Genomic DNA, 26,228 nt, shown 5'->3' with positions numbered 1-26,228 from the left:
CTAAAGAGGTTCTTGGAGAGCCATGGCCAAGGTGGACTGTGAAGCTGTGTGTATTTGGTATGCTTTGCACTGTGGTGTGTAGCTGTGAACAGCATTTCCATTTAAACTTTCCAGCTCTGTCAAAGCCTGTGTGGAGTGTGTTCTTTAACCCCTTTGAGAAGGGTTAAAGAGCTCTCTTGCTGCTTAAACCCAAGACAGCTGGGAAACAGCATGTATCTACAGACAATTTCTTTGTGATTTGAGACAAGGACACTCGTAGGTATATTTCACTGCATGAGAACGATGCAGGACCTAAGGCTGAGAGGAGCACACTGCTTAGTACTGAAGAAAAATCTAGTTCTGATATAATGTGGAAATGAAAATGAATGGTTTCATGGTTTATGGGACACAGAAGAGCTGAATTCCCATGAAGCTTCAGTTCTTCAAATCGAGATATATCTGACATTTATTTTCCAACAACCCTTCTTCGTAATTTTAAGGATTTTGGGGGGTTAATGTCTAAGATTGATTGGTATACTGCTTTGCAAAATTACTCTTAAAAGTTCAGCCAAGACAAGGTTGTTATTACCCTGGCAGTCCATAGTGCACCATTGGATAACTGATTTCCTTCTCTTTATAATCTTTCCTGTACTGCTTTCAGCGTTATGTGTTGTGGTTTATGTGAGAGGGGTACTCACAGCCTGTTAACTGTTGTGTAGTTTTCAAATGGTTGCTGTATTCTCTCACTCTTTTTCTGCAGCAATATAAACAAATCTGAATTCACATGGCTTTGCATTAATAAAAATGCAAAATTAGCCATTTTACTTTTCTTTGATCCTCACTGATGGACAGCCAGAGGTTGGATGGTCTATGCTGGACGATGTACATGCCTTCAGCACCGCTTCAGGAAGTGCTTTGAAGCAAAATTACTACTGTTGCCAGTTGTGAATGTTGACTCTTTTGGAATGTGACTCACTTCTAATCCACATTTCTCATAACAAAAGCCCATTCTAATGCAGTGCTCTGGTGAATCAGCCTCAATGTTAAATTATATTTGTCACCAGTGTATAGATGACTTAGCTTTCTGCTTATAGTAGCAAACCCAAATATACCACATACAGTTGTTTTCCTGATCTGAAAAATCCAGCTCTCATTCTATAGCAGACTTATTTATTTTGAGGGTAACAGAAAGTAAAGATGCCTACATGAAATAAATTTCCACCTGGTAATTATCATTAATGCAAATAAATTACAACTTACATTTATTATTTGTTTTAATCTCACATTAATACTCAATCAGCTTATGAGCGACTCCTGCCAGTGAGTTCTGCATGAAGATGGCAACAGTTTAAAACTGAACTCTTTTCAGTCATAAGTTATTTGTGCTAAGTGGTGTTTTATGTTAGGCAAGCAGAAAACTTTGCTTCATTGGAGTCTGGCAAGTGTGATTGTTTCATTCTTTGCAGAGCTTAATAGGGCAATAGTGTGGTCATAACAAAATGAGTCTTGTGTAATGGCCAAATTCAGGACTTAAATCTTGCAAAGGTGAGCACAGCATGCTGGGTTTATCTTGAAACTACAATAATTGTTCAAATCATGTGCAGCATACTCATTTGATTGATAAATATTCTGATTTCACCATCATATTCCTCTTTAATAGCAGCGGATTGCTGTGACCCTAATAGTGTTGTTCTCTGCTATGCACATTGCAGAAGCCTTCAAGTGTCTGTGTAGCCTCTTGTTATTCCCCCAGAGGACAGAAGTGATTTGCAGGTGGTGCTTTCAATGCTCTTTCATTTAGTTTTAGAGACATTGTGTATTACTTTGAAGTTTGTTTGCCAAATAAGTCAGAGAAGTGCTCCTCTTTCATTCTCCTGGCATTTGATTTTCATGTACAAGGACACAAATACATTCTAGTTTATGGAACATTTTTTTTCATTTATCTTGACATTGTTGAAAGGTTTCCATCGTTCTTTCAAGGACCAATCTCCAGGAGCCGTTCTTGTGATTTAAGGAGACTGATCTCATCAACACAAGTTGCTCTTTAGACAGGACTGGGCAGCCCCATTTCAACTACCTGTCTCAATGAACCTTATCTTTATTTGCAGACCTATTGGAGAAAATGATATTTGACTTTCTACCCCATTCTTGAATTCCACTTGGGGTCTTTTGGCTATACTTATGATGTAGTTAATTTTTATTGTGTAGGCATTTCCCTGCCTTACTAGAGTTAAAGCTTCAACATTGTTTATAGTTTGCCATCATACACACTTTCAGTGCAGTTCCTTATTTCCAAGCCTCTCTAACTGTTCTTTCCCTGCCAAATCCTGGTGAAGAATGACTCAGGAAGGTTGTATTATTAGAATAACTCTCCCTGTCATATGTTTAATCTTTCTGCTTTACTGAAAGTAAGAGGTACACAGCAATGAACACAAGCCAGCAACCTTCAACAGTTTTTTTTCTGTTTAACCTTCCACTGTGCTGTAGTATGTGATAGCAGAAATCACTATATTTACAATACATGTGCATGAGTTACTACAAAATGTTAGGGAGTTGCTGAATTTGGTAGCCTAATAGAGGCAAGGCTGCTGCAACTCCATGCAGCTGTGTTCAGCCAGTAGCAAGGCTGAGCCTGTATTCCCAGTAAGAACATATCTGAATAGAACATGTATACAGGTATATTCACACCTGGATTGTGCAGCCAGCACTCAGAAGCACCACCAGTAGCCTCATCGTGTCCTGCTCCGTCATGTGTATGTGTGCACACATATATACAGAGTGAAAACTGCCAGTGGTCAGATTTAGATACCTCCTCAACTCGGCAAAGCTGGCCCCAGATCATTCCTTCACCAGATGCTGGCACCTGGATGTGCAAACCCTTGAGGCCACAACCCCTCTCCAGCTGCTGGTACAGACCCCTTTGCATCCCCCAACACACACACTCTGGATTCTTCCAGTAACTGGAATTCTTCCCCCTCCATAGTAGTGCATGCACACACAAATGGGTATCTCAGTCAACACCTGGATCCTAAGTCTCTTGGGAAGGTTTCATGGACCACTTTCCCTTCAGTAGCCAAACCCTCCAGCTGTCTCACTCCCAGTTACACACACTCCTGGACTGTGATTGTTTCACCTTCTCAACAGCTAGCCCATCCTGATGTTTGCTGGCAATCTCCCACTGCCATATGCACCCTCACACACTCCAGCTGCTGGTACTGCAGACCTCTATACACATGCATAGAATCATAGAATCAGCAAGGTTGGAAAAGAGCTCAGAGATCATCAAGTCCAACCTGTCACCCAACACCTCATGACTAAACCATGGCTCCAAGTGCCACGTCCAATCCTTTTTTGAACACCTTCAGGGATGGGGACTCCACCACCTCCGTGGGCAGCACATCCCAATGGCCAATTACTCTTTCTGTGCAGAAAACAGGTAGAAATGGAATTTAATAGAAAATATGACAGATGATCCCATTTAACGCCTTATCCCTCTATCTTCCTGTGCTGCTGCTTCTCCATACCACCTTCATCCATTCTTTTTCCACACCTTTTGCTCCTCCCCTAAAAGTCTCATAGGTCTTGTTACAATCAACACCAATATGCTCTTTCCCTGTATTCCAGTGTGTCTCCCCACAGGCAGTGATGCACTCCCCAGGCTGCAAGGTGCTCTCCAGTTGCCTTAGCCAATAAGCCTGCAGCTGGGATCAGGTTATAGGGGCTCTCCCATCTGACCTTGTGCCTCTGTGCTTTTGTGTGTGTCTCTGTACACCTTTGACAGGCTGATAGCTCCTGTGATGAGACTGGAAGCAGCCAGGCAGCATGTTATTTGGGTTCCTTCTCCTGTTGCCAACTCTCTGTGTTCCTTTCTGGGGGTGCAGATGAGCATTTATCACATGTCCTAACAAAACAGATTCCAAATACAGGATGAGGAAGAAAAAACATTAATTCTGTGGAGCAGATAGGATGCTGAAGGCAGACCTTATTGCTCTCTAGAACTAACTGAAAGGAGGTTGGAGAAAGGTGGGCAAGTTGGCTCTTCTACCTAGTAACAAGTGATGAGAAGACATAGCCTCAGGTTGCACCAGGAGAGATTTAGATTAGCTATTAGGAAAAGAATTCTTCATTAAAAGGGTTGTTAAACATTGGAACAGACTGCCCAGGGAGGAGGTAGAATCATGACTCCTGGAGGTACTTCAAAGACTTGTGGATGTGGTGCTGGTGGACTCAAAGATGTCAAAGGTATTTTCCAACCTAAACAATTCCAGGATACTCTGTTAGAACATATACAGTGTAGGACAGTCCAGCAATGCCTCTTTAGTGGCCATGTGGGATTAGAGAGACACACAGTTGTCCCTGGGATGATTGAGTGGTAACTTCAGTAGATATTGGTGAGATAAGAACCAGAACATTCTCCACATCTCTGCTGCCAGGTATTTTACAGTTTAGTTGTGGATGTCTTCGATTTCCTTATGTTAGACCTCCCATGGAGAACATACTGAAGATACTTCCTATAAGTGGTGAATTATGCTCTGCTTCTGAAAAGAGGTGATGCAATAAATTGACTTTAGAAAACCATTCTCAAAGTATTTCTGAGTGGAAGTTGTGCATTTTAATATATTAATATTCTTAGAATGTTTTTTTCAGCCATACTTTGTTTTTTCTAATGCTGCTTCCTTAATCTGAGGGGGTTCATTACAAGCTTTTTGTGCTTGTTTTAAGGAACATTATGTGTCAGCATGTTTCCTTTGGGCTGTTTCCTTAGTGCTTCAGTGCAGTATCTCTGCTGTTGTGTACAGCAATTAATAGATAACAGTAATATTTGATTTTATGTTGTCTCAGAATACTAAGGAAACACATCAGAATTATTTCAAAAGCCACATGCAGGTTCAGCTTTCCAGATCTCACCTTTGTATCAGAAATGGAACTGAAGGTGGTTGAAGGCAATTTTTGCACCTTTCAGACTGAAGATGAAAATTCTTTTCTGGAAAAGTGAAACTTGGAATGATGCAGAACAGTTTTTCCTACCAAGAAAGCCGAGAACCATTTGGAACAGTTGGCTGAATTTTGTCTAGGCTTGGATTGTGACTGGTGATGATCACTTGTGCTGCATTTGCTGCTGCTCAGGGTGTGCACTGTTAATCCCTGTGGACAACCGTTACATCCATTTTCTTTCCCTGAGCTTGTGAGGAGGAGCAGAAAACCACTTTGATTTTTGTCTCAGCCTTTCAGATTGTCTTTTTCTTTATTTTTTTTTCCCCTGCAGTAGAATTAATTGGACATGAGGGAACTGTTCTGCTATGCTTTTAGTTGTGGAGTGCAGAGGACTGTGGCTCCCTGCCCATGTATACCCTGAAGAGTCTTCCAAGATATTAAGAGAAATAGTGAACATTTCTTCTGCTATAAAAATGCTTGTAAAGCAAGTGATTCATATGTGAAAATCTTGTCCTGTGGAATATATAAGCATTTGTTTGCAAATGTGCATACACCTTATTTATGTGACTATTACTCATTTTTATTATCTGTGCAAGTAGTTTCTTTACCTTTCCAGGTCTGCTTGCTCCTGCAGATGGAAGTACATCCACAGATTAATAAATGTAACATCAGTTATACTAGTACAAGCCCAATGACACCAATGGGATTGCACCAGTGCTACTGAGAGTACAGTTTAGCCTTCAGTTCTAGAGTTGACATAGGAGAAGAAAAGAGCTCAAGATTGAGTGAGTTGGTTGCAGTTTGTTCATAATCCAGAGGGTGAGAAAGCAGGGAAGAGAGTAAGGGGATTTTAACTTTCAAAGGTAAATAAGCATACTGGGAGCAAATGAGCATTTAGGGAGCAAAACTGAATTGCTCTTTACCCCTTCCCAAAGGAATGAAGGAAAACTCTCCACAGAGGGTTGGAAAGAAATGTAAATGTAAATGGAAGTATAACTCACAGCTAAATGTGACAGCATGAAAGCACACACACGTACCCAACAATTCATATCCAGCCCAGCTCTCCAGTCTGCTCTTCTCCAGAAACCTCATTAGGCCATCAGCTTCCAAAAACCTTCCCCCAAACCAGGTCTCAATACCATGGCCTCAAAGCCCCCAAGGCCTCCGATGCCTGCCCTCCACCCCCAGTGCCTCCCTACCCAGGCCTGAATGATGCAGTAAGAAAATCAGCTTGGCAGCACCAGACCCCACTGCCCGCACTGCGAGAGAGCAGCATGCCTCGGGAGCGGGGAGCAGGGAGAGTAGAAGGGGTGAAGCTGCCTATGCAGCCAGTGTATATAGAAAATAAAGATGCAATATTATGGGATGGGCTGTTCAGCTCCTGGTACCCTCTGGTACTCTGAAGAAACCATCTCTATGGTTAGGACATAGTCTTCAACCAATGACAAAAAGCAAAAGTCACAGAACATTGTCATTTACAAATTGCAAAGGATTAGATTATGTTGGTCATATATTTATTCAAGAAAGGGGGCCTGTCCAGTATGTGTGTTGTATACATTTCATTATATGATGGCAGTAAACGATTGCCTCAAATTTTGCCACTTAGCATGCTCTTGATTTCTCCCTACAGCTGAGAGGCAATTTTATCGTAAGTGTTTAAATGAATCAAACTTAACCTGCAGTGTATTTATCAATTTCTGTTTTAAACAACTGAACTAGAGTCACCAACCTTTTAAATAAAATGATGCAAATTGGAGTATTCAACAGTATTAAAATAAATCCCAAATTGCAAGTGTTTCATGAGCTTTGTCGATGACATGCGGTCAGTCAAGCAGCAGCAGTTTTCCATTCGTAGTGTGTATCTTGTGCACAGAATGGAATATTGCACAGGAGAACAGCTTTTAGCAATGTATCACCTGTTCAGACTGGTGAGAAGTGTGATGGATTTTCAAAACTGAAAAGGAACAGAGATGTAGGAACCTGGCAAGTGGAGAGTTTATGAAGACTCATATGTTAGGGTGTCAGCAATGGCAGAAGCACACAAGAGAATGAAAATCAGGGTGACGGAGTCTCTGAAGCCATATAGTAAATGACCTGCATTGCACAAGGAAGAATGTAATTTTGTGGAAATGACTGTATCCAGTTCTCTGGAATGCACAGTTCAAATTCCTGCACTGATGTTCATTACACATTCAAGATACAGAGATATATATTTAGGGTACAAATCGTCAAAGTCTGAAGTGTCTGTATATAGTCAGTGGGCAGACATAGGTTCCTTAAATGGTGCTGCCAGCCAAAGACTGAGGCACCCCCTCCTGATTCTGCTTCCCAGAGCCTGGGGAAAAAATAAATACAAAAGCCTAGACCATTGCCTGACTTAGATTTCTACCTGCTAGCTGACATGATGAGGGTGGTGAGACCCTGCAACAGGTTGCCCAGGGAGGTGATAGAAGCCTCATCCCTGGAGGTTTTGGCAGCCAGGATGTGGCTCTGAGCAACGTGCTCTAGTGTGAGGTGTCTCTGTCCATGGCAGAGGAGTTGGAACTGGATGATCCTTGAGGTCCCTTCCAACTCTGACAATTCTATGATTCTATGATGGCATATGAATTTCTCTTACTGTAAGTGAGGAGATTGTAAGTGACATGGCTGAAATTTGCATTCTTTTGTTGCTACTGATTTTGTACAACTCAGAAGTGCTGTCTTAATGGATGCAATTTCATTCACATTTACTGTGAACCTGTTTGAAATCATGATGTCTACTTTGATCTGTTTCGTGGATCATGCTTATGAGACTGGGAGTTTTGTGATGGGTATCGAGCACTTACAAACATATATGGGCCGTTTTCTTGTGTGGCACGTATGCCTAGCATCAGATTACACACAAAGCAAAGGGAAGATGAAGGAAAATTTGGTGGTTCGCTGCTCTGGCAGGGGGATGGACTGGTCTTTCTAGGTCCCTTCCAACCCCTAACATCCCCTGTGTGTGTTTGTGTGTAAAGAACAAAGTGTCATCACATAACATGCAAGCCACATAAAATAAGGATACCTAGGAGGAAGGTATCAAGATATTTGTGTTTTGAATTGTAGAAAGTGTCTGATCTCTGGAGGCAAAAGAGCTGAAAAAAAGCTAAATTGTTGCTAAATAGGGGAAAGGATTGTGAGCAGTGAGAGCAGCAAGTAGGGGAAACCGTAAGAGAATCCCTTATTTGGATGAGATTTTGAAATCATGGTTAAGCAGCTGAAGCATACTAGTGAAAGAAATCGAGGTACATGAAGAGTGTAATGACTTAATAGGAGTTATGGGAGAAGATTATGTTAAACATGAAGTTAGAAAAAATGAGAAGATGGAAAACTAATCAAGAAGGCTTGCTTGGATTACGTGGGATTAGATACAGTATGTTTAATTCATTGTCTGTGTGCAAGCAGCTGTGTGTCAGCACAAAGAAAAAAACAGATTTTGAGGTAGTAAGAAGGAAGAAGCAGCTGAAAAAAACCCAAACAACAAAACCCCAAACATTAAAAGAATGGGGGGAAAAGCAATGGAAACAGAGGTGGAGATGTGAGAAGTTGTGATTGGTCTTAGGGCATGGTGATGCAGAAGGGATACAGCAAATGCAATTTTGTTGTGAGCAAGACTTGAGTAATGAGGTAGGGTAGGATATGGAATCAGAGAATCCACAAGACTCTTTTAAGTATGTTTATATGCAGAGAGAAAGGAAAGTTTCAGTGGGCTTGGAAAACAGTGTCTAGAGGACACCAGCAGGTTTCCTTTGATACTTAATGAAGAAATAACCTAAATCTGGAGATGGCAAAGGGCTACCTAAGGATCATACTTTGGTCATGCTGACAAAACAGAAATCATGAAGAGCTATTTAAACCTTACACTCCTTAAATTACCCAAATAACTTCTGTGTTTCTGAAACCTAAATTGGATTGTCTTAATTATGCAGCAAATTGGAAATTTTTGAAGGACAATACAGCCTAGGGTTACTTGTACAGCAAAGATTTGGAGGTCTTGTACTCTGGTGGGGTTTGGGTGGGTAGGCAACTGGTGAAACCATACATGCACAAAAGAATAACATTTGCATGTTGAGTGAAAATCAGTGTCAGGATTATTATCTTCCTATGCATGTAACAAAAGTAAAATAAGCAGTCTTCTTTCTTGAAGACATCTGGAAAACAATATTCAACTAAATATAATTAAGATGGGGTTTGCCTGTAATAAAAGTCTACAGATATTGTAGCTTTTAGGCAAAACAATCTCTTCCTGAGAATAAGACCAACCATAGCAGCTCTGTTGACATACATTTTATAGGAAAGAATAGGTGCAGTGGGTTATGTACATAGTGTCACTATCACAATAAAGGTTTCATATGATGACATCTTTATCTTATTGAGTTGGGGGATACAGCTGTGGATGTGTAGAAGTATAGCTAGAATTAGGCAATGCTTGCTTGTGCCAGTGTAAACAGGCCTATCACATCAAACACTTGAAGAACTGTGAACTCTGTATTGTTACTGATTCTGTTTTCACTATTGTTATTACTGTTGTTAACAAAACACCCTATCAGGAAAATCTTTACAAAGTGACACAATATCTGAACAAGAAAAACCCAACATGCTTTTCTCTAGAATTTTGGGAATCTGTCATAATCTGTAGAGCTCTTTTCCATTCAGGGCCTAATTCAGCTGTTTATGTTATCCTTAAACCGCACTGCATGAGAGAAACTTCCCAGAAAATGAAAGTAAAATTCTTCAGGTAATGGAAGCAACAAACATGAGTTGGTCAGGCCCTTATTTCAGTGTCCTGTGCTCTTTATTTCAGGTTTTCCACAAAATAGTATACAGACATCTGGTTTTACCTGTCCCTTATTTCTCGCTGTCCTGAAAGAGTCACCTGAAGAAGACCAATGCTTTCTTCTTAGAAAGATCACTGAACTCTAGTAGTAATTAGAGCTCTGCCAGGAAATTGCTCTTGAGTGCTGGAATATAGAGAGCTGCCATCCATCACATCTCTTTCTTAAAGACATTTTTGAGTCCGTACAGAAAAGGCAACTGTTACCCCACCTTTGTGAGGAGATGCTTTAAACATTGGGACTTAGTTGAATTATGGTCACTTATTCTACAGGGGCTGTTAAGTTCATCACACTTTGGACCATGAACATAAATAAGGTTGGGAGACTGAGAAGCCTTTTGGCATGCAGAAATGTATGTCAGTGATGCTATTCCTGACCAAGAGGGCAGCAGGCACTCCTGACATTTCCTAAAGGCTTCATGTGAATCAATTCCTCACACAGCATTTACACATTTTGTTCCTGCTCCTGACTGAGACCTATTTTGTGGCCAAACTATCTGCATTGAAGAAAGGATGTATTTGATTGCATCCTCCCGTGATCATCTGTGCACTTCTTACCCGCTTCTGCCAGAGCCCTCTGGGTCTGTTGCTGCCACAGGTGGTGTTGAGCACTCTTTCTCTGAAGAGGGGACTTCAGCATTTTGAATCAGAGTGAAGCCAGCAGCAATGTATCTCAACTTTGAGCTTTTGGAGAAGGAGAACTGAATTTTAGTTTGTGGTCATCCTAAAAGGTTGGGCTTGTGGGAGCAGGTGCTGGCTATCATGCTGTGCGTGTGCTGCCAGATACAGGTGCAAACAAGCCCAAAATAGCAACTGGAAAAGCTGCTAATCCAGAGATGTGGCCTTTCCCTGCTATATAATTATAAAAGCCATGCAGCTATTCCTTAAAGCAGAACTTTGTTAACAGTCTCTGGTTAGGAGCAATGCAGAGAAAACACATTTAAAAGAGCTGCTCAGCAAACTTCACACTGCTTTTAGGCTTCATTGGTATGTAGTGAAAAGAAACCCCAGGGGCACATGGCATCTAACTTACCTGCAGGAGGAAATGAAGACTTGAAAGTCCCCTGTTGTTCTTACTGAGAGTACAAAGAGCCAGATGACTTCCTCACATTTCAGCATTATAAATATAAACATTGAGCTCAGATTAAAAATATCTGATGTGTTAAATTGAACTCCTGAAGGATGGGAATGGATATTCCCAGACTGACTTGGAAATGCTGCTGACTCCTTTGACTGTAGAGAAGAGAAAGCAATATGCAGGCCCTAGTAAGTTTGGCTGTGTGTCCTTGCTGCAATCTGACATAAAATCAACATTCAGAAAGAAAGACACAGGAGCAGGTTCTGAGTACTTTCAAGAAGTGGAAGGTGCAGGGTCAGACAGCTTGTTTAGGTATTTTGTCAGGCCAGACACTGTCAGGTTAAAATGGGGGGGGGGGGGGGGTGGGGAAGAGGGTATGTCCATATGCTGCTAAATGAGAGGATGAACAAGCCAGTTCCAGTTCTGGAATAATGATTCTCCTCCTGCTTAACTGTTGGCTCACTCATTAGCTATTTATTTCCAGCAGGTTCCAGACAGAAACAGCCTTGAGCACTGAGACTTGGCGGAAAATTCACTCTAATTTAGCAGTGTAGGTGCAGCCAGAGAGTCTAAACGTGAAATAAAATGGTGCTAGCAATGAGTGGTACTGCATACATCATCATGCCACCTGCCTCAGGTAGGTGCAATAGCTTATTAGATGCCTTACAAAATAACTATATTGGTGTTCTGAGCAACCAGCAAGGAAAACAGGGCAGTGGACTGTGATATGGATATATATCCTTAAATAACAAAAGGAGTTGGATCAGGATCAGCTTTTTAATCCCTGCTGCTATGGAACCTGGTAATGGATCTCTGTTGTGATTAATAGGATTTTAATTTAAGACCTTTCTGGGATTGTGACTGTGGATGATAAAAGGACTCCCAGATGATGATGATAAAGATATTTTCGTGTGTGTGTGAATACAGAAAGAGTATTCAGCTTGTGTTTTCTCCTTTCATCTTTAGACAGAGGTTGCTCACTTCTCTTGTCCCTCTTTTTTCCCATTTTGCTGCACGAATGAGTTTTTAATGCAAAGGAAAAGTGATTATAAGCAGTGAAGCAAAGACAGCTTTATAGAGCAAGACCGAGGAATTGAAGACATAGATCAGAGCTATCCAACAGCCTAAGATAAAAGACAGGTTCATGAAAACAGAGACATATAGATAGCTTTGATTTCATTATCATTAGACAAGAAAGGACAAAAAATGGAATGTCTGTAAAGCTGTTTATACCCAGTAAGTGGCCTGTATTAACCAAAAAAAGTCTATGCAGAAAGCATTAAAGTGATAACAGGGAGCAGAAAATTACCCTGTAGCAAACTTTTGTTCATATCTGCTTTTAGTAGCACTTTTATTCATACCTGGTTTTAGAAGGATTACCAGATTATAACAATGAAAAAACAATGTATGTATTAAATAGTTTCCTCATTGATTCTGTGGTTTTGTCCCATTGTTATGCATGGGTTCTTTGTTAGGACGTTTCTCCCTCTCCCTCTTTCCTTTTGGACACAGATTACAGGGATTGTGTTTCTGTTGCTGATTTTGTGATTTATCAGGTCTTGAATTGCAGACAAATGAAACAGTGGGTGGATTTTCCAGGAAGGTTTTGTGTGGTAGATAGATGCACCTCGTTATAATATTCACCGGAGAAGTACCTAATTACTTTTGAAAGGCCTTGCCTAAAGAATGATTCATGTACAGTGTTGTCTGATTCCAGTGAGAAAGTTAATACAAGAAAATAATCAGCTGGGAGTGGGGAGGAGTAATAAATGTTCTTGTTCTGAGAAAGAACAAATTTGTTCCTCCAAGAGAGTTCTAATGCTTCCCTTCAGTTTTGCTCTTGCATTTTCTTTTTTTCTTCATTAAGTAAAACATTAAATTTATTGTCAGAAAATATCCTATCCTCACAAAAACTGAACAGGCATGACTCATGTGCAAGATGTAATATCTTTAATTAATCAATATTTTGAGTCCAAATAATAGTAATAAAAAAGACATTTCTGACCAGCTGCAACTAAAGAACACTTTGAAATGTTTCTGAGATCTTAATGCTAGAGGTTTTTTCATTACTCTGCACTTTACTTACAGTGCAGTCAGCTTCTGCAGCGTTATCTGGTGTGCTGCTCTACCCCGTTAAGAAATGAGGAAACTAAGAAAGGGATGTTAAGTGAGTTGCCTAGAGGGACACAAAAAATCCATGTCAGACTAGAACAAGGTTTTAGAACACTGCTTAAATCAGTGTCATGTCTTCAGCTGATAGATTTCTTGTCCAGTGCAATCCATTTTGGTGCTCTACATTTTGTAGCTTAATTTATTTTGACACTGAAACTCAGTGTTAAGAATTGCATTAACATTCTGTGCCCTTTTGCCATTCAGCTGTCTATTGCAAAGGTCCTCTCTCGTGTTCTTGCCCTGGGTTAATATGGTAAACAAGATGTATTTCAGTGGATGCATCAGTGGGTGATTTTTGCATAAGCAGTATGAATTTCCTGTCTGGTTTTGTATTGCAAAGTCAGTTGGAGATCATAAGGAAATGAATAATTAATCCTCCTTCCATTTTGTGAGAGTAATTTTTAGAAACAGACCTTCTGGTTTGACATGAAACCGCTACTCTGGAAGCTACTTAGACATTTGTGTGAAGTCCACTGACACACTTTACCAGGTATCATTTGTGTTATGTGACTTAGATATTGATTCTTTCAGAGTTTTACAAACTGAACTGTTACTGCTTTCGAGCCTGTGGGCTTGGTCACATGCCACTCAAGACAAAGGGGAGCTTCACAGGCTGCAATTTAGATAGCCTCACCTCTATGCTGAAAATGTGTCTCAATAAACTGATCTTAGTGGTGTATCTGTTCAATAGCCCTTCCAAGTTGTCTTCCATGTGCACTTAAGGAATTTTCTGACTTTTGTTTTCCTTTAGGTCAATGGAACAGAAATTGAATATGAATTTGAAGAAATTACTTTGGAGAGGGTAAGTACAATTTATTTGCTTATAGGAGAAAATATGCTCCATGCTAAAAATAACACCCTTACTGTTTTTAAAGTGGTTACAAAATACTTATATCTTGAATAAATATGTCCACTCTTTAAACTATAAAAATGTCAGTGATACAGCAGGATAAGGCCTTCATGTTTTTAAGAAGGTTCAGGTACAGCTTCTTACAGATCACTATCCAGGATGCTTTCCTTCCCTCCAAGCACCTCAGTGCTCAACTAGGCATTTGATTACTGGAAGGAGCTTGTGCGTCTTGCGACTTCCCTTTCAGCTTGCACCCTGGAATTGTGGCATCAACCTCCTTGATTTCCTTCTGCATGTACAGTAGCAGACACGTAGTTTTATACTGTAAACCAAAAACTGCACATTCAAGCGACTGACTAAAAGCTACAGACCATGCCCATGTGTGAAGGATACGCTTACACAAGTCTGAATTGCATGAGCTCCAGTTAGGTCTGGCACTGAAGGCTTTGATGGCAGTGTGGTTTAAAGGTAGCACACAGACAAAAACAAACCAAAAAAGATATTTAAAATTTGTGCTGTATCATATCTTCTTGGATTTTGTGCTTTTTCTTTGTCTTTTTTTTGTTATGTAACTGCTTTAGACTGCAGATTTTCCTTGCTACAAGCTCAAGACCAGATGGGCTGCATATTGTGTGTAAAAAAGTCTAAGCTCTGTCATGTGTCACAATGCTTACAAATGCTTCTAATGGAATTCAGCAAGGTTGCCATTGCTGAATTCCTTCAATATTCTACCAAACATCCTGGTAACATCAAGTTTTGTCATCTTGAAGCACACAGAATTAGGGTTCTTTCTGCATGAAATAGTTGAATGTGAGGTTGGATTTACCAAGATGAGACTGATGCCACATGGACAAATGCCTATAAGGTAGCAAATCACTCTTAAATCAGATACTTGGATTATACAAGTCATTGCTCTTTCTCTGCATGTTCTATTTTTAATTGTCCAGGATAATGAATGCCATAACCATTCAAGTTAAAGGGATACAAGTTTCTGTTCTCATTGATTTGCTCTCTCAGGCAAATTATGACAGAGCAATATATCTTTTAACCATAGCCTCCCTCATAACAGATAACATAGAGTGTTACAGGCACTTTTTATCTACTGTCTCTCAACTCATTTGTGCATCACTAGCTATTCATTGGACTAGAATTTCCAAAGGTCACTGAACAGAACACATGCCTCCTGGGTGACACTTTGAAAACCACTTTATTTTAAACAGAGGTGTAAGTTGTCGGTGTACATGCTGCAGGATGAACGTTATTTGCATCTTCTGTACCTGCCTGATGCAGGCATTTAGTCATTCATAATGCAACACACTATGAGAGCATTTAAAAGATGAACAACAATAGCAAAAAAACCCTATGGATTTTAGTTTTCAGGTTAGATTTCAGTTGTTTCAAGGATGCTACTGAATCCGTGGCTTGTGATTATTACTGCTTGAAATGTTCTGTCACATGTATCAGTGTTTTGTCTCAAAGGCAGGGTACTGTGTCTGCTGGTTTTTGTGTGAGATATAAAACACAAGTGATTGCCCTTAAATAGCTGTCATTTATGTTAGACTAAAAGCATTTTCAGAGGAAAGACATCCTTCGTGTTGATTACCCATTTTCTTCCACAAAACTGCTTTTAGAAATTAGCTGGAAAATCATCTCCCTGCATTTAATGGCAAAGCTGCAAAACATATTAATGTTGCTGCTGTAGAGAGATAGAAGATGAAAATGGAGTTTGCTTGTATTAAGCAGCTGGCAATGAACTTTCCATTTGAGTCCAGTTAGCCAAGTTACAGAGTTCTGCATCCCCAGAACCAGCAATTATCTTCTTCATTATATTTATCCACATTTTGAAGGAGTCAATATCATTTAAAGAATTTTCCAATGTAAAAGATGAATTGGTTGAAGGTGTGCGATGGCTTTTGTAGGATGAACATGGAGGTGCTAAAGGACAGAATATTTTAGAGCATATCCACGTCCCTATTGACTTGGCAAGAGCACAGTGCATTAATTCAATTGCAAGCAGTCACCTCTATCTATAGGTGACATGAATTTGAAGGATGTATCCCTGAAGAGAGTTACTGCCTTGGATACCATCTTTGCCCAGAATGAAGAGATGGCTTCACCCCTTATGGTGACAGGACCACTGAGTGCATGTCGGCAGAATGTGACCCATGTGAGACTGGGAAGCAGATCAGCAGGATCTAAAAAATAACAAAAGTAAGCCCTGCTAAGGGAGTGGGGGGGTGGAAAAGAGGAGGCTCCAGGGACACCTAATAGCAGCTGTACAGGACCTGAAGGGGTCCTGCAAGAAGCATGGAGAGAGACTGTTTACAAAGGCCTTTGGTGATAGGACTAGGAGCATCGGCTTCAAACTAGAGAGGAGCAGACTGAGATTGGTTATAAGGAACAAGTTCTTTACCAGGAGGGTAGTGGAACACTGGAACAGGTTGCTCAGTGGCCCATGCCTGGAGATATTCAAAGTGAGGCTCAACAGGGCTCTGGGCAGCCTGATCTAGTTGAGGGTGTCCCTGCTGACTGCAGAAGGGTTGGAATAGATGGCATTCGGAGGTCTCTTCCAACCCAGACCATTCTATGATTCTATGATCCTATAATGCTGAGACTCAGCCAGCACACCATGAAATGACTGCAAATAGACAGTGAGCTTTTGCAGAAAGCTTTGGCAGTGTGCCCAGGTTGCTAAGAAAGCCAGTGGCATCCTGGCTTGTATCAGTGATGCTGTGTCCAGCAGGAGCAGGGAGGTGATTGTCCCTTTGTACTCAGCTCTGGTGAGCCCACACCTCAAGTATTATGTCCAGTTCTGGTCACCTCAGTACAGGAGAGATGTTGAGGTGCTGGAGCCAGTGCAGAGGAGGGCAAGGAAGCTGGGGAAGGAGCCTGGAGAATAAATCTTATGAAGAGTGTCTGAAGGAGCTGGGGATTGTTAGTTTGGAAAAGAGGAGGCTGAGGGGAGACCTCATTGCTGTCTACAGCTACCTGAAAGGATGTTGTAGAGAGCCTGGTGCTGGTCTCTTCTCACAGGTGATTAGTGACAGAACAAGAGGGACTGGCCTCAAGCCGAGGCTGGATAGGATTAGACTGGACATTAGGAAAAAAAATTCCATCAAGAGTGGTCAGGGGTTGGAATGTGCTGCCCAGGGAGCTGGCTGAGTCACCAGCCCTGGCTGTGCTTAAAGGTCATTTGGATGTGGTGCTTGGGGCTATGCTTTAGGGGTGAACCTTGTAGAGTAGGGTTATCAGTTGGGCTTGGTGATCCTGAGGGGCTTTTCCTACCTGAATTTTTCTGTGATTCTGTGATAATATTGTTCAGTTGTTTCTATTTAAAATGTTGTGTCCTAGTTTGCACTTTAAACAGACTTGGGGGGTTGAGCATAAAAGGCATCAGTGAGAGCTCAAAAGATACTGAATTTGAGGCAGATCTACTTTAAAGCTGTGATCAGTTCTGTTCCAGGAGTTAAGGAATTTGTAACTATGCCTCTGCCAGCCCTCTCCTTAGTGTCATGCTCTTACCATTTTACACTTCTCCAGTTGTGTAAGGTTCAGTCATCAATCCCTGAGCCCACAAGGATCACTGTTAAATAAATTATCCTCATTTAGAACTCTCAGAAGAATCTCCTTGAGTAACACTATTACACAATTAGGAGAAATCAAACAAATTATCTTCTCTTAAAGAAGCAAACAAACAAACAAACAACAAAAAAGGCAGTTTTAATTCCTTCAACTAGCTCAGAGAATGTGTGAGTTTCTCTTCTAACCTACAGGCATAAAATGCAGATCCAAGTGTGGATTAAGACTTGGAAATTTAGAATTAGCTGCAGTGTCCAAATGATCACTTACTTTAGACAGAATTTCTTCAAATAAGCCATTGCCATTGCCTAGCTAGAGTACTAAAGACACCATGAAAAGGAAACTCTACCTAAAGTGGCTCACATTAGTGCAGTGATGGTAGTCTTCCATTACTGCAAGACTTGAAAAGCGTATCTGGTGCTTTCAGGAGACCAATTTGCCCTTGTAAATCAGTGGTCAGTGGAAGAGAACACTGAACACTTGGACAAATCCTAGCCTAGCTTCTCTAAGCTGAAGGAAACTTTTAATCGATTGACTCCTTGGTACAGTGCTGTGCTTGGAGACATAAGCTGAAGAGAGAATTTTAACAGAAGTTGATGGAATATCAATAGTTACCTTGAAGAAGAGTATAGAAAGACAGTAGGGTCACTTAATAATTCATGTTGGATTCATGCAGGATTCCACACCTGACTTCAGTTCTCAGTACTTTCTTGCTCATCTAACCTGGCCTATTCTGTAGATGTTAGAGAAAAAGAGGGCAGTTATGGTTAGTAAAGGTGTTGCCACAGAAGCTTTAGATGTTTTTTCATTCTGTATCTGTATAAAAGCAAAATCATATTACATTTTGTAGAACAGACTGTTTAGAAAAATTGAACTCAGCACTGGAATGAGAGGCATCCTATTCCCAGGGCATTAGCATGGTGAGATGACTGCCCTTGGTAGCTGAACTGATTGAGCCCTGACTGACAATGTTCCCAAGGTTGAAATATGAATAAAGTGTCTCTGTTTCTTTTTCTTTTATACTCCTGTGGATTCTCTGGCCTATGATAACAATCCAGGTTACACTGCAGAATGGCCCTGTTTTTAATGAACCATATTGGTTTACAAAGTTTTAGGAATTTCCTGGGATTTTTCCTCCTCACTGTTTCAGGTTTGGTTGCTGTTGGCGATTGGGCTTGCTGCAGTGAAGGAGAGGCAGGCGTGGTTGTTCACATAGTATAATTACTGCCTTAGAAAATCAGCTTCCAAAAAGAGTAAATGATTGAGAAATGTGCTGTGATAACTCTGATCAATTTTATTTTGTATCCACCACACACTCTGGTGAGTGGAGAGACTGGCAATCCACTCCCCCTCACCTCTCCTTTGACTTGGTATGTCAGTGGCAACAAGTGCCATAAGAAGATCTGATTTTTCCGAGTTCAAGATCTAGAAACCAGAACTGCCCCATCCCCAGAAGTGCTCCAGGCCATCCAGGCTGGATGGGGCTCTGAGCAGCCCACTCTAGTGTAAGGTGTCCCTGCCACTGGAATAAGAAAATCTTTAACATCTATTCCAAACCCAATAATTCTGTGATTCTACTGTTCTCTAAAAGGTTGAGTTTCCACATCTCCACCAAATTCAAGAGTCTGTTCAAACCTCAGCTTGAAAGACATCACAGCAAATCTCAACTATAATCATAAGTTAAAAGGGTAAAATGTAAAAATCCTGAGGCAACAGCAGGCAAAGCAATCCCAGTGCATTTTGGTAGAGTAAGGAATTCATGTCAGGCCTAGACTTTTACTTGCTTTGGTACCTTGTGAGTCTAAGAGATAATTATTACTGTACTATTAATGATGCTGTTTTCATCACCAGTTTTCTTTGTCAAAATGCAGAAGGTTGCAAAGTTACAGAGAGCTACATTCTCCTGAGAACTAAAGATAAGTAGCAATCAGACTCTTTTCAATGACACTCCTTTGACTCATTGCCTTACTTTTAATATCTAGCTTCTTACCTACCTACCTATCTTTTATTTTTTGGCAGAGATTATAGAAACATGGAACGATTTGGCTTGGAAAGGACCTTTAAAGGGTCATCTAGTCCAGACACCCTGCAATAGAGCAAGGATATCTTCAACTAGATCAGCTTGAACAGAACCCTGTCCAAAGTACCTTGAGTGTTTCCAAGGGTGGGGTTTCTAACTCATCTATGGGCAACCTGTCAGTGTTTCCCTGCTCTCACTGTAACATCTCTCTGCCAGAGATTCTCTTTGAATCTCCCTTCTTTACATTTAAACCCATTACTTCTTGTCCTGTTGCCACAGGCCCTGCTAACAAGACTGTCCCCACATTTCCTGTAAGCTTTCTTTAAGTACTGGGAAGCCATAATAAGGTCTTCCTGCAGCCTTCTGTTCTCAGACTGAGCAACCCCAACTCTTTCAACTTTTCTTCGTAACAGAAGTTTTGCTGTCCTCCTCCGGACCCATTCCAGAATGTCCATATCCTTCCTGTGCTGAGTATGCCAGAGCTGGGCACAGTACTGCAGGGGGGACCTCACCAGAGCAGAGAGGAGGGACAGAGTCGCCTCCTTCCACCTGCTGGCCACGCTTTTTTGTGATGCATGTGGTCCAGGATGTGATTGGCATTCTCAACTGTGAGCTCAGATTGCTGGCTCATGTCCAGCCTTTCATCCACCAAGATCACTGCTTGCATATGTGTCTGGGAAGTAAGGTTTTCACTGTTAATCAGTAGTGTATCTGCTTTCTACCTTTTTTAAGGTGTTAGACACTAGTTGTTCATGAATCACTATGCTTTGGCCTCTCAGGAAAGAGGTTGTAGGAGGTAGCAGCGCCAAGAACGTTGTTGTGTGCTTCAGAAATATCAGATTGGGAGTGGTCAAGAAATAGCCACTAAGGAAAAGTATTTCAAAGCTTAAAAGCTTATGCCATAGACGTGGCATTTGAGAACACTGAGTGCACAATTCAATGTCCAGCCATCAACAGCACCAGTGGAGTAGTCTGACATCTTCTAACAGGAGAAAGCAAATCTTTCCAAGTAAGCGTCCCTCAGGTACCTGCCAAGATCTTCCAGATGCAGTGGTGCTCTCTGAGTGTTTATTTCTGCAGAACTGTAAAGCTTTTCTTCACTGTTAAAAGCTTCTGACTGGCTGCTCTGCTTACATTTCTTCATTGCCAAGTCCTGCCTGCATCCTAAGTGAGAGTACAAGTGGTAACTAGTCTCACAGCATCAGACTGAAATAAACTATCAGTCAAAGGCAGAATCCTTCTTATTGAGTGTTTTATATCAGGGTCATAGTAGATTAGTAATCTGTGGGTGTTTAATTCAATAAAGCAGAGCTACAGGAACTCTGTGCTGAAAAGGGCCAGTACAGACTGCCTGCAAGAAGCCAAAGTATGTGTGGAGCTGAGTTATGATCAAACAGAAAATGTGAATCCTGCCTGGTTTACTGTTGTGCAGACAGTTTGAAAAACTGATTCCTGGATATCCTCTTAGTCCTTGCAGGCTTCTAATCCATGCATGTGTCACACAGAGTTCTGTCAAATTAAAAGAGACATGAAGTAAGGATGGAGTGCATGCAATCGCTGTGCAGGAGTTTCTCTTATGCTTTCTAGCCCCAGTGTTGACTTAGAGTTGACACTGACAGCAGTTGTGTTATTGGCTGTTGTTTACCTTCAGTGAGTTTTGTAAGCATGGAAAAGGGGAAGCCCTCTGGCCTCTGGACACAGCAGCTTAAGCATGGTCTGTGAGCTCCTTTTGGATCTTGTGCCTTACCAGATTTTACTTCAACCTTACATTTTCCAGAAGCATGAAAGGAGATGAAGGAGTCTGGTGTGCTGTCCTGCTAATGTGACACTGAAATATCAGGGCAACATTTTCCAAAGCAACTGCAGAATTTGGTTGCTTTAGTTCAATGACCTAAATTAAGATTCCTTGGAACAGTCTGATTTGTTGTAATATTACTCACCCAAAGCATGTGACTTTATCACCTCAGAGCAGCCCTAATTTGGCACCCAAAATATAACTAATCACTGGAAAACTTTGTTCTTTGTTCTTATTCTGTCAGACAGTCATTATGCTGAAACTATTCCTGGTTGTAGAGCCGTGCATATCTTGTGGGTGCCTGTTCCACTTGTGTTTCATAGAAGGTGCAAAATGTGCCAGTCTAGGGTGTGCATGGGAAAGAGGAAGATCTGGGAGCTGGAGTGCTATACATTTTCAGGCACAGAAACTCCAGCCAGGTGTTGTTATCTGTCATTTTCCATATTCAGTGTCTGAATCTGGAAACTTGATAAAGCCATGTAACTGTTTTACTGAAGACTCCTAGCTAGGGGTCTGAAGGATCAGCTGCTAATGTTGTGTTCCTCTTTGAGATGTGAACAAAAGTGTGGTTTGGGTTGGTTTATTATTTAATTCTTTTTGTGGTGGTTGCTGTTAACAGTTACATTGCTACAGGTTGGGAGCGTGCTGAGGTGCAACAAGTGAGCTGCCCACAGTATTCCTGAAAGCAGTGGCAGCACTTAGTGGGACTAGTCCAACATCCTCTATGGATAGGGTTGATCTGGACTGGTTCAAACTATGCACTGGCAGAAGAACTGGAGTCATCCAAGGAAACTGCTAAGAAAGCACATGGCTTTCCACTGAGCCTCTGTTTATATGGAAGACTTGCTCCATATTTCATCATCACTACAGGTGTGCAGGGACTGCATCCTTCCCCAGCTGGGGAGTGGCAGCACCTCTCACCCCAGCAGTCACAGCGGAAATGTTGCAAAGCCATGAAAGGGGAGATGAAGGAGGGGGAAATGCCAGGGAAAAATATAACTGATAGCTTGTGATTAGAAAAACAAGCTGAAATGTGACTATACATTTAGCTCCCTCTGGGTGCCTAGCGCAGAAATGCATATTTTCATATTGTTATCTTAGACTCTGAGTGTCTGAATAAGGCTGCATGGATATTAGCTCAGTTAAATCAGAATAGGATATTACCTTGGATTTATCACTGTGATGCTATTTAAATGCCCCTGAGGGTGTTATCTCAATGCAAGCTGTCCCTTTCTGTGATGTGTGCTAGTTTTATATCTCAGAAAGAAAAGAAATGTATAGTTTGGATTTATGCTTGATGAGTCCAGCTTTCCAAGGCAAATAATATTTTATTAGTCTGGATTAGGGTTTTATTCATTTGTGTATTTATTTTTTAATGTCTGTGTATTCACTGGTTTTAGCAATTCATAGAATGGTTTCTGGGTATTCGCTGGATGAGTTGTTCACCATTTGTTTCAGTGAGTTCTTGAGTCAAGGGAAGCTGATGAGAGCTTTCCTGGTTTGTGAGGCATTTTGAGTAACTGAATATACTGCTATGAAGTGCGGCACTATTGTAGCATTTTCAAAGTGATTTGAAGCTTTGAGGAATCCTCAAGCAGAAGAAAATTGGATATTTCTTAAGTTTAATTGGAAAATCCTCAGATTTAGCAAGAATCACCAGACAGACTGAGCCATTTTCCAAAAGGAGGAAAAGGAACTTACTTATGCAGTAGCTTAAATCACAAACCTGAAACTACTTGAAGTCACTGCAGAGAAAAAGTGCAGGGAATCTTTTCAGGGAGAGCTTGTCCGCAGGATCTGCAAACACTAGAAAGGCTGAATTAACACAGTACTGGAAAGTATTCTGAAAGTGATAGAAGCAAGTTAAGAGTCGACTGCAGAAAGCAATTCCCCAGTAGTGGTACTGATGTATACTCAATATCAAAATGAAGAAAAGATGGAAAGTTAAGCAGCATTTATTTGAGAATTCAAAACCACCCATGTGAGTATGGGGAAAAGAATCCACGTCCGTCTCTACTTGAAACTTTTCCCCTTTAACTCCGCCAAGATCACTGAAACCTTGAGTTCCCTATTATGTGGAAAGGTTTTTCATGCAAGTCATCGCTGCCTCGAGGCAGCATTCTGCTGCTGTTGCTTTTAAATTATTATTATAGTGACATTTTGCTTTTTCAGGTAATCTCACTCATTTATTGCCTTTCTCTCATTTCCTAACTCATTTCCTCTCACCAGATAGTTTTCAGTGAGTAATTCTCCTGATTTTTTTTATTATTATTTACAGCTTTGCATGAAAATTGCCTTTGCTTTGGGTGTAGCTCTTCAGGATGTGGCCTTCCATCTTACTTACTCTAGAGTCTATAACTGACTAAGTCCAAATTTTATTTCACTCTTGTTTGGTGTTTGGAAAGTGAGCATCTAACAGAGACTGGTTGTGAAGCTGTCTTGGTAGTGAGAGGAGAGCAGAAAACATCTCAGAGGTGTTTAGTATCATCCCAGACTAACAGGTGGCTAAATGGAGACTTTTACAGGGTTAAACTCAGAAAATGTTGCAGTTCCTGAAAGGAGTACTTCAGTGTGCAGTGCATAGTGGTGCTCTAATTAAAACAAACCAACCAACCAACCAGCCAAATCAACAAAACCTTAGCACAGTGGAGCAGAGCAGTGTTTTAGAGCTCTACCCTAGTCCTATATTTTGAAGCAGGAAAGCAAACCTTTGGTTGTTTTTCCCCCCTACCTTAGCATTTCTGCTGTGAGTGTCAGCATTTTGCTTGGAAATAATTTTGAAGGAATAAATCCTGTATTGAGATGAGAGTTTAACACAGGTTTAGGGCATTTGGAGTGCATCTCAATTTGCAGGAACTGCAAACAAATGGGTACTCTGCTCCACACAGTTCAGCTTTTCCCAACTGGCATAATAAGCTGACCAGTAAAAATAAATCTAAGCAGATCACCTAGGGAAACCTGAAGTGTCCTACCCTGCATAGTTGGCACTATTGACTAAGGAGCAGAGCTGCAAGTGTGACTTCCAAGTAAGCATAGCAGTTCTGGATAAAAACTTCTGGAGCACTTTAAGAAGGGTATATGCACACTGAAAAAGAGTAAGAGATGTGTCTGGAATGCTGCCTTTTCAGAAGCTATGCAGGAGCTGTCTCGCAGAAAGATTGAGAAAGCACACACACACATAAAAAGAACTACAAAGCAGTGGTTTGACTCGGTTTTCATTTAGTCTTGCACTTGGCACTGGCAAATAATATGTAGATTTAAGATGATATGTAAGTTTACAGAAAAGAGAATGATGAACCTCAATTTACTGGCAGAAAATGAATCATTCTGGTGATGATAGCAATCATCTTGCAGCAAAGATGGTCCCTGCTGTAAAAGGCCTCTCTGATGCACTGCATTGGTCTCTTCTGAAAAAAACCAAGCCACCATGTTTTGCTTAGCAGAAAATTGCCTATCATGTTTTTTATTAATTTAGAATCAATTGCAATGCATAAATTAGGGCCACTCAACCTTGGGGAATCAGTATGCTGCTCCAGTAGGGAATGACATTGCAAAGTGGAGGAGAAATAACAGCGGGGGGGGGGGGGGGGGGCGAGGAGGAATTAATTGACTGACTTACCCAGACTGAATTCCACAACTGTCATTTCTGTGCATCATGACATGGTTATACAATATCACAGTAAATGTTTCTAATTTGCTCTTTAGATGCAGCATTGCAGTTATTTGCTGTTCTTACGCATTTGTATCTGAAGCAGTCAGATCATCTGTCTTCCACTTATAACTACCATCCAGCTTCTGTCTGACACTATGAAGGGAAGAAAAGCACTTTCCCATCACAAGAAGGATGAGAATTGACCTGGTGTAGTTTTTTCCACAGGTAGTTCTGCAGGAACAGTGGCACACACATATAGAAGTGCTTTGGAATTACGTGCTACAGTCCATTTCCTCTCAAAGTTGTCTCTATATTTAAAACTGTAGCTGAATGCCAAATGGGTGAGGTAACTGCAGGTATGCTAAAGCTGTAAGGAGCTGAAAATCAATTGTATGCTGCTCAAGCATGTTTTATACTCCTAGATACTGCATCACCCTAAGAATTTCACTCAGCTACTCTCAAGCATGGCTGAAAGTCACCTTATGCAGCTTCATGTGACAGATGCATTCCAGCTGGATGCCATGAATAACTTTTTTGTTTAAGTGGTTTTTAATTTTGCAGAGTTTAACTGGTTGTACTTGGAGCACAAAACACATTTCCTATACCTCACCTGCAAAGTAGAAGGGATGTCCTGGTGGCACACTTTCACTCTGAAAGCTTAATACCTAGATTGCCATTACAGGAATGAAACCATACCAGGGGTGTGTGTGAGTGTGAAATCCAACAACCACTGAAATTATGAGCCTGTAGCTTTGATTTTTAGTATCATTAAATAATGCTACAAAATGAAATTTTGTTCTCTTACCTGTGATGATGATGATAAACCTAGTGTTTTTACAGTGTTTCATGATGGGAAAACTTAAAGTAGGGAAAAGCAGGCCAGCTGTAAAAGCATGATGCAAATACACACATCCTAATCTGTAGTCTAGTAGCCTACTTTTTGAGTCCACTTTGAAGAGCTAACAGTGAAAAGTACCAACTTGATCGACAGCAAGGGTCTTAGTAGTGCACAGTTTACAGAAGTTTAGGAAAAACTGGGAAAGAAGATGGCAATTCTCCATTCTTAAAATGCCCCTTGAATTTTTCTAGCAGATAAAACATGTGCACTATCTGCTTGTCAGTCCGATTTGTGTTTAGAAATGACAACTGTAATATGAATAGTTTGGAGAAAACATTGGCACATGGAGTTTCAAAATTAATGCTTGGCAAATAGGTATTTCAATTTCCAAAGCAGAAATAAGACTGCATTGCACAGTGAGGTACTCATCACATGCCTTTGTCAATAAACATGGGAGATAATTAAAACACTGAAT

At 40.9% G+C, this 26,228-nt stretch overlaps 1 protein-coding gene across 7 annotated transcripts in view; it reads left to right on the top strand.

Moving 5' to 3' along the window:
- Nucleotides 1–26,228, top strand: part of DLG2 (discs large MAGUK scaffold protein 2) — a 1,098,948-nt gene that overhangs the window by 674,464 nt on the left and 398,256 nt on the right. For all 7 annotated transcript variants that reach the window (XM_054164548.1, XM_054164550.1, XM_054164553.1 and 4 more), the window contains one exon: nucleotides 13,771–13,821. In XM_054164548.1, coding sequence (XP_054020523.1) covers nucleotides 13,771–13,821 — 51 coding nt within the window. The remainder of the gene's footprint in view (nucleotides 1–13,770; nucleotides 13,822–26,228) is intronic.

Source organism: Dryobates pubescens, chromosome 10, assembly GCF_014839835.1.
Source record: "Dryobates pubescens isolate bDryPub1 chromosome 10, bDryPub1.pri, whole genome shotgun sequence".
In the NCBI taxonomy this organism is placed as follows: domain Eukaryota; kingdom Metazoa; phylum Chordata; class Aves; order Piciformes; family Picidae; genus Dryobates; species Dryobates pubescens.
The sequence above is the reverse complement of the archived record's forward strand: the minus strand, read 5'-3'. Positions and strand labels throughout refer to the sequence as shown.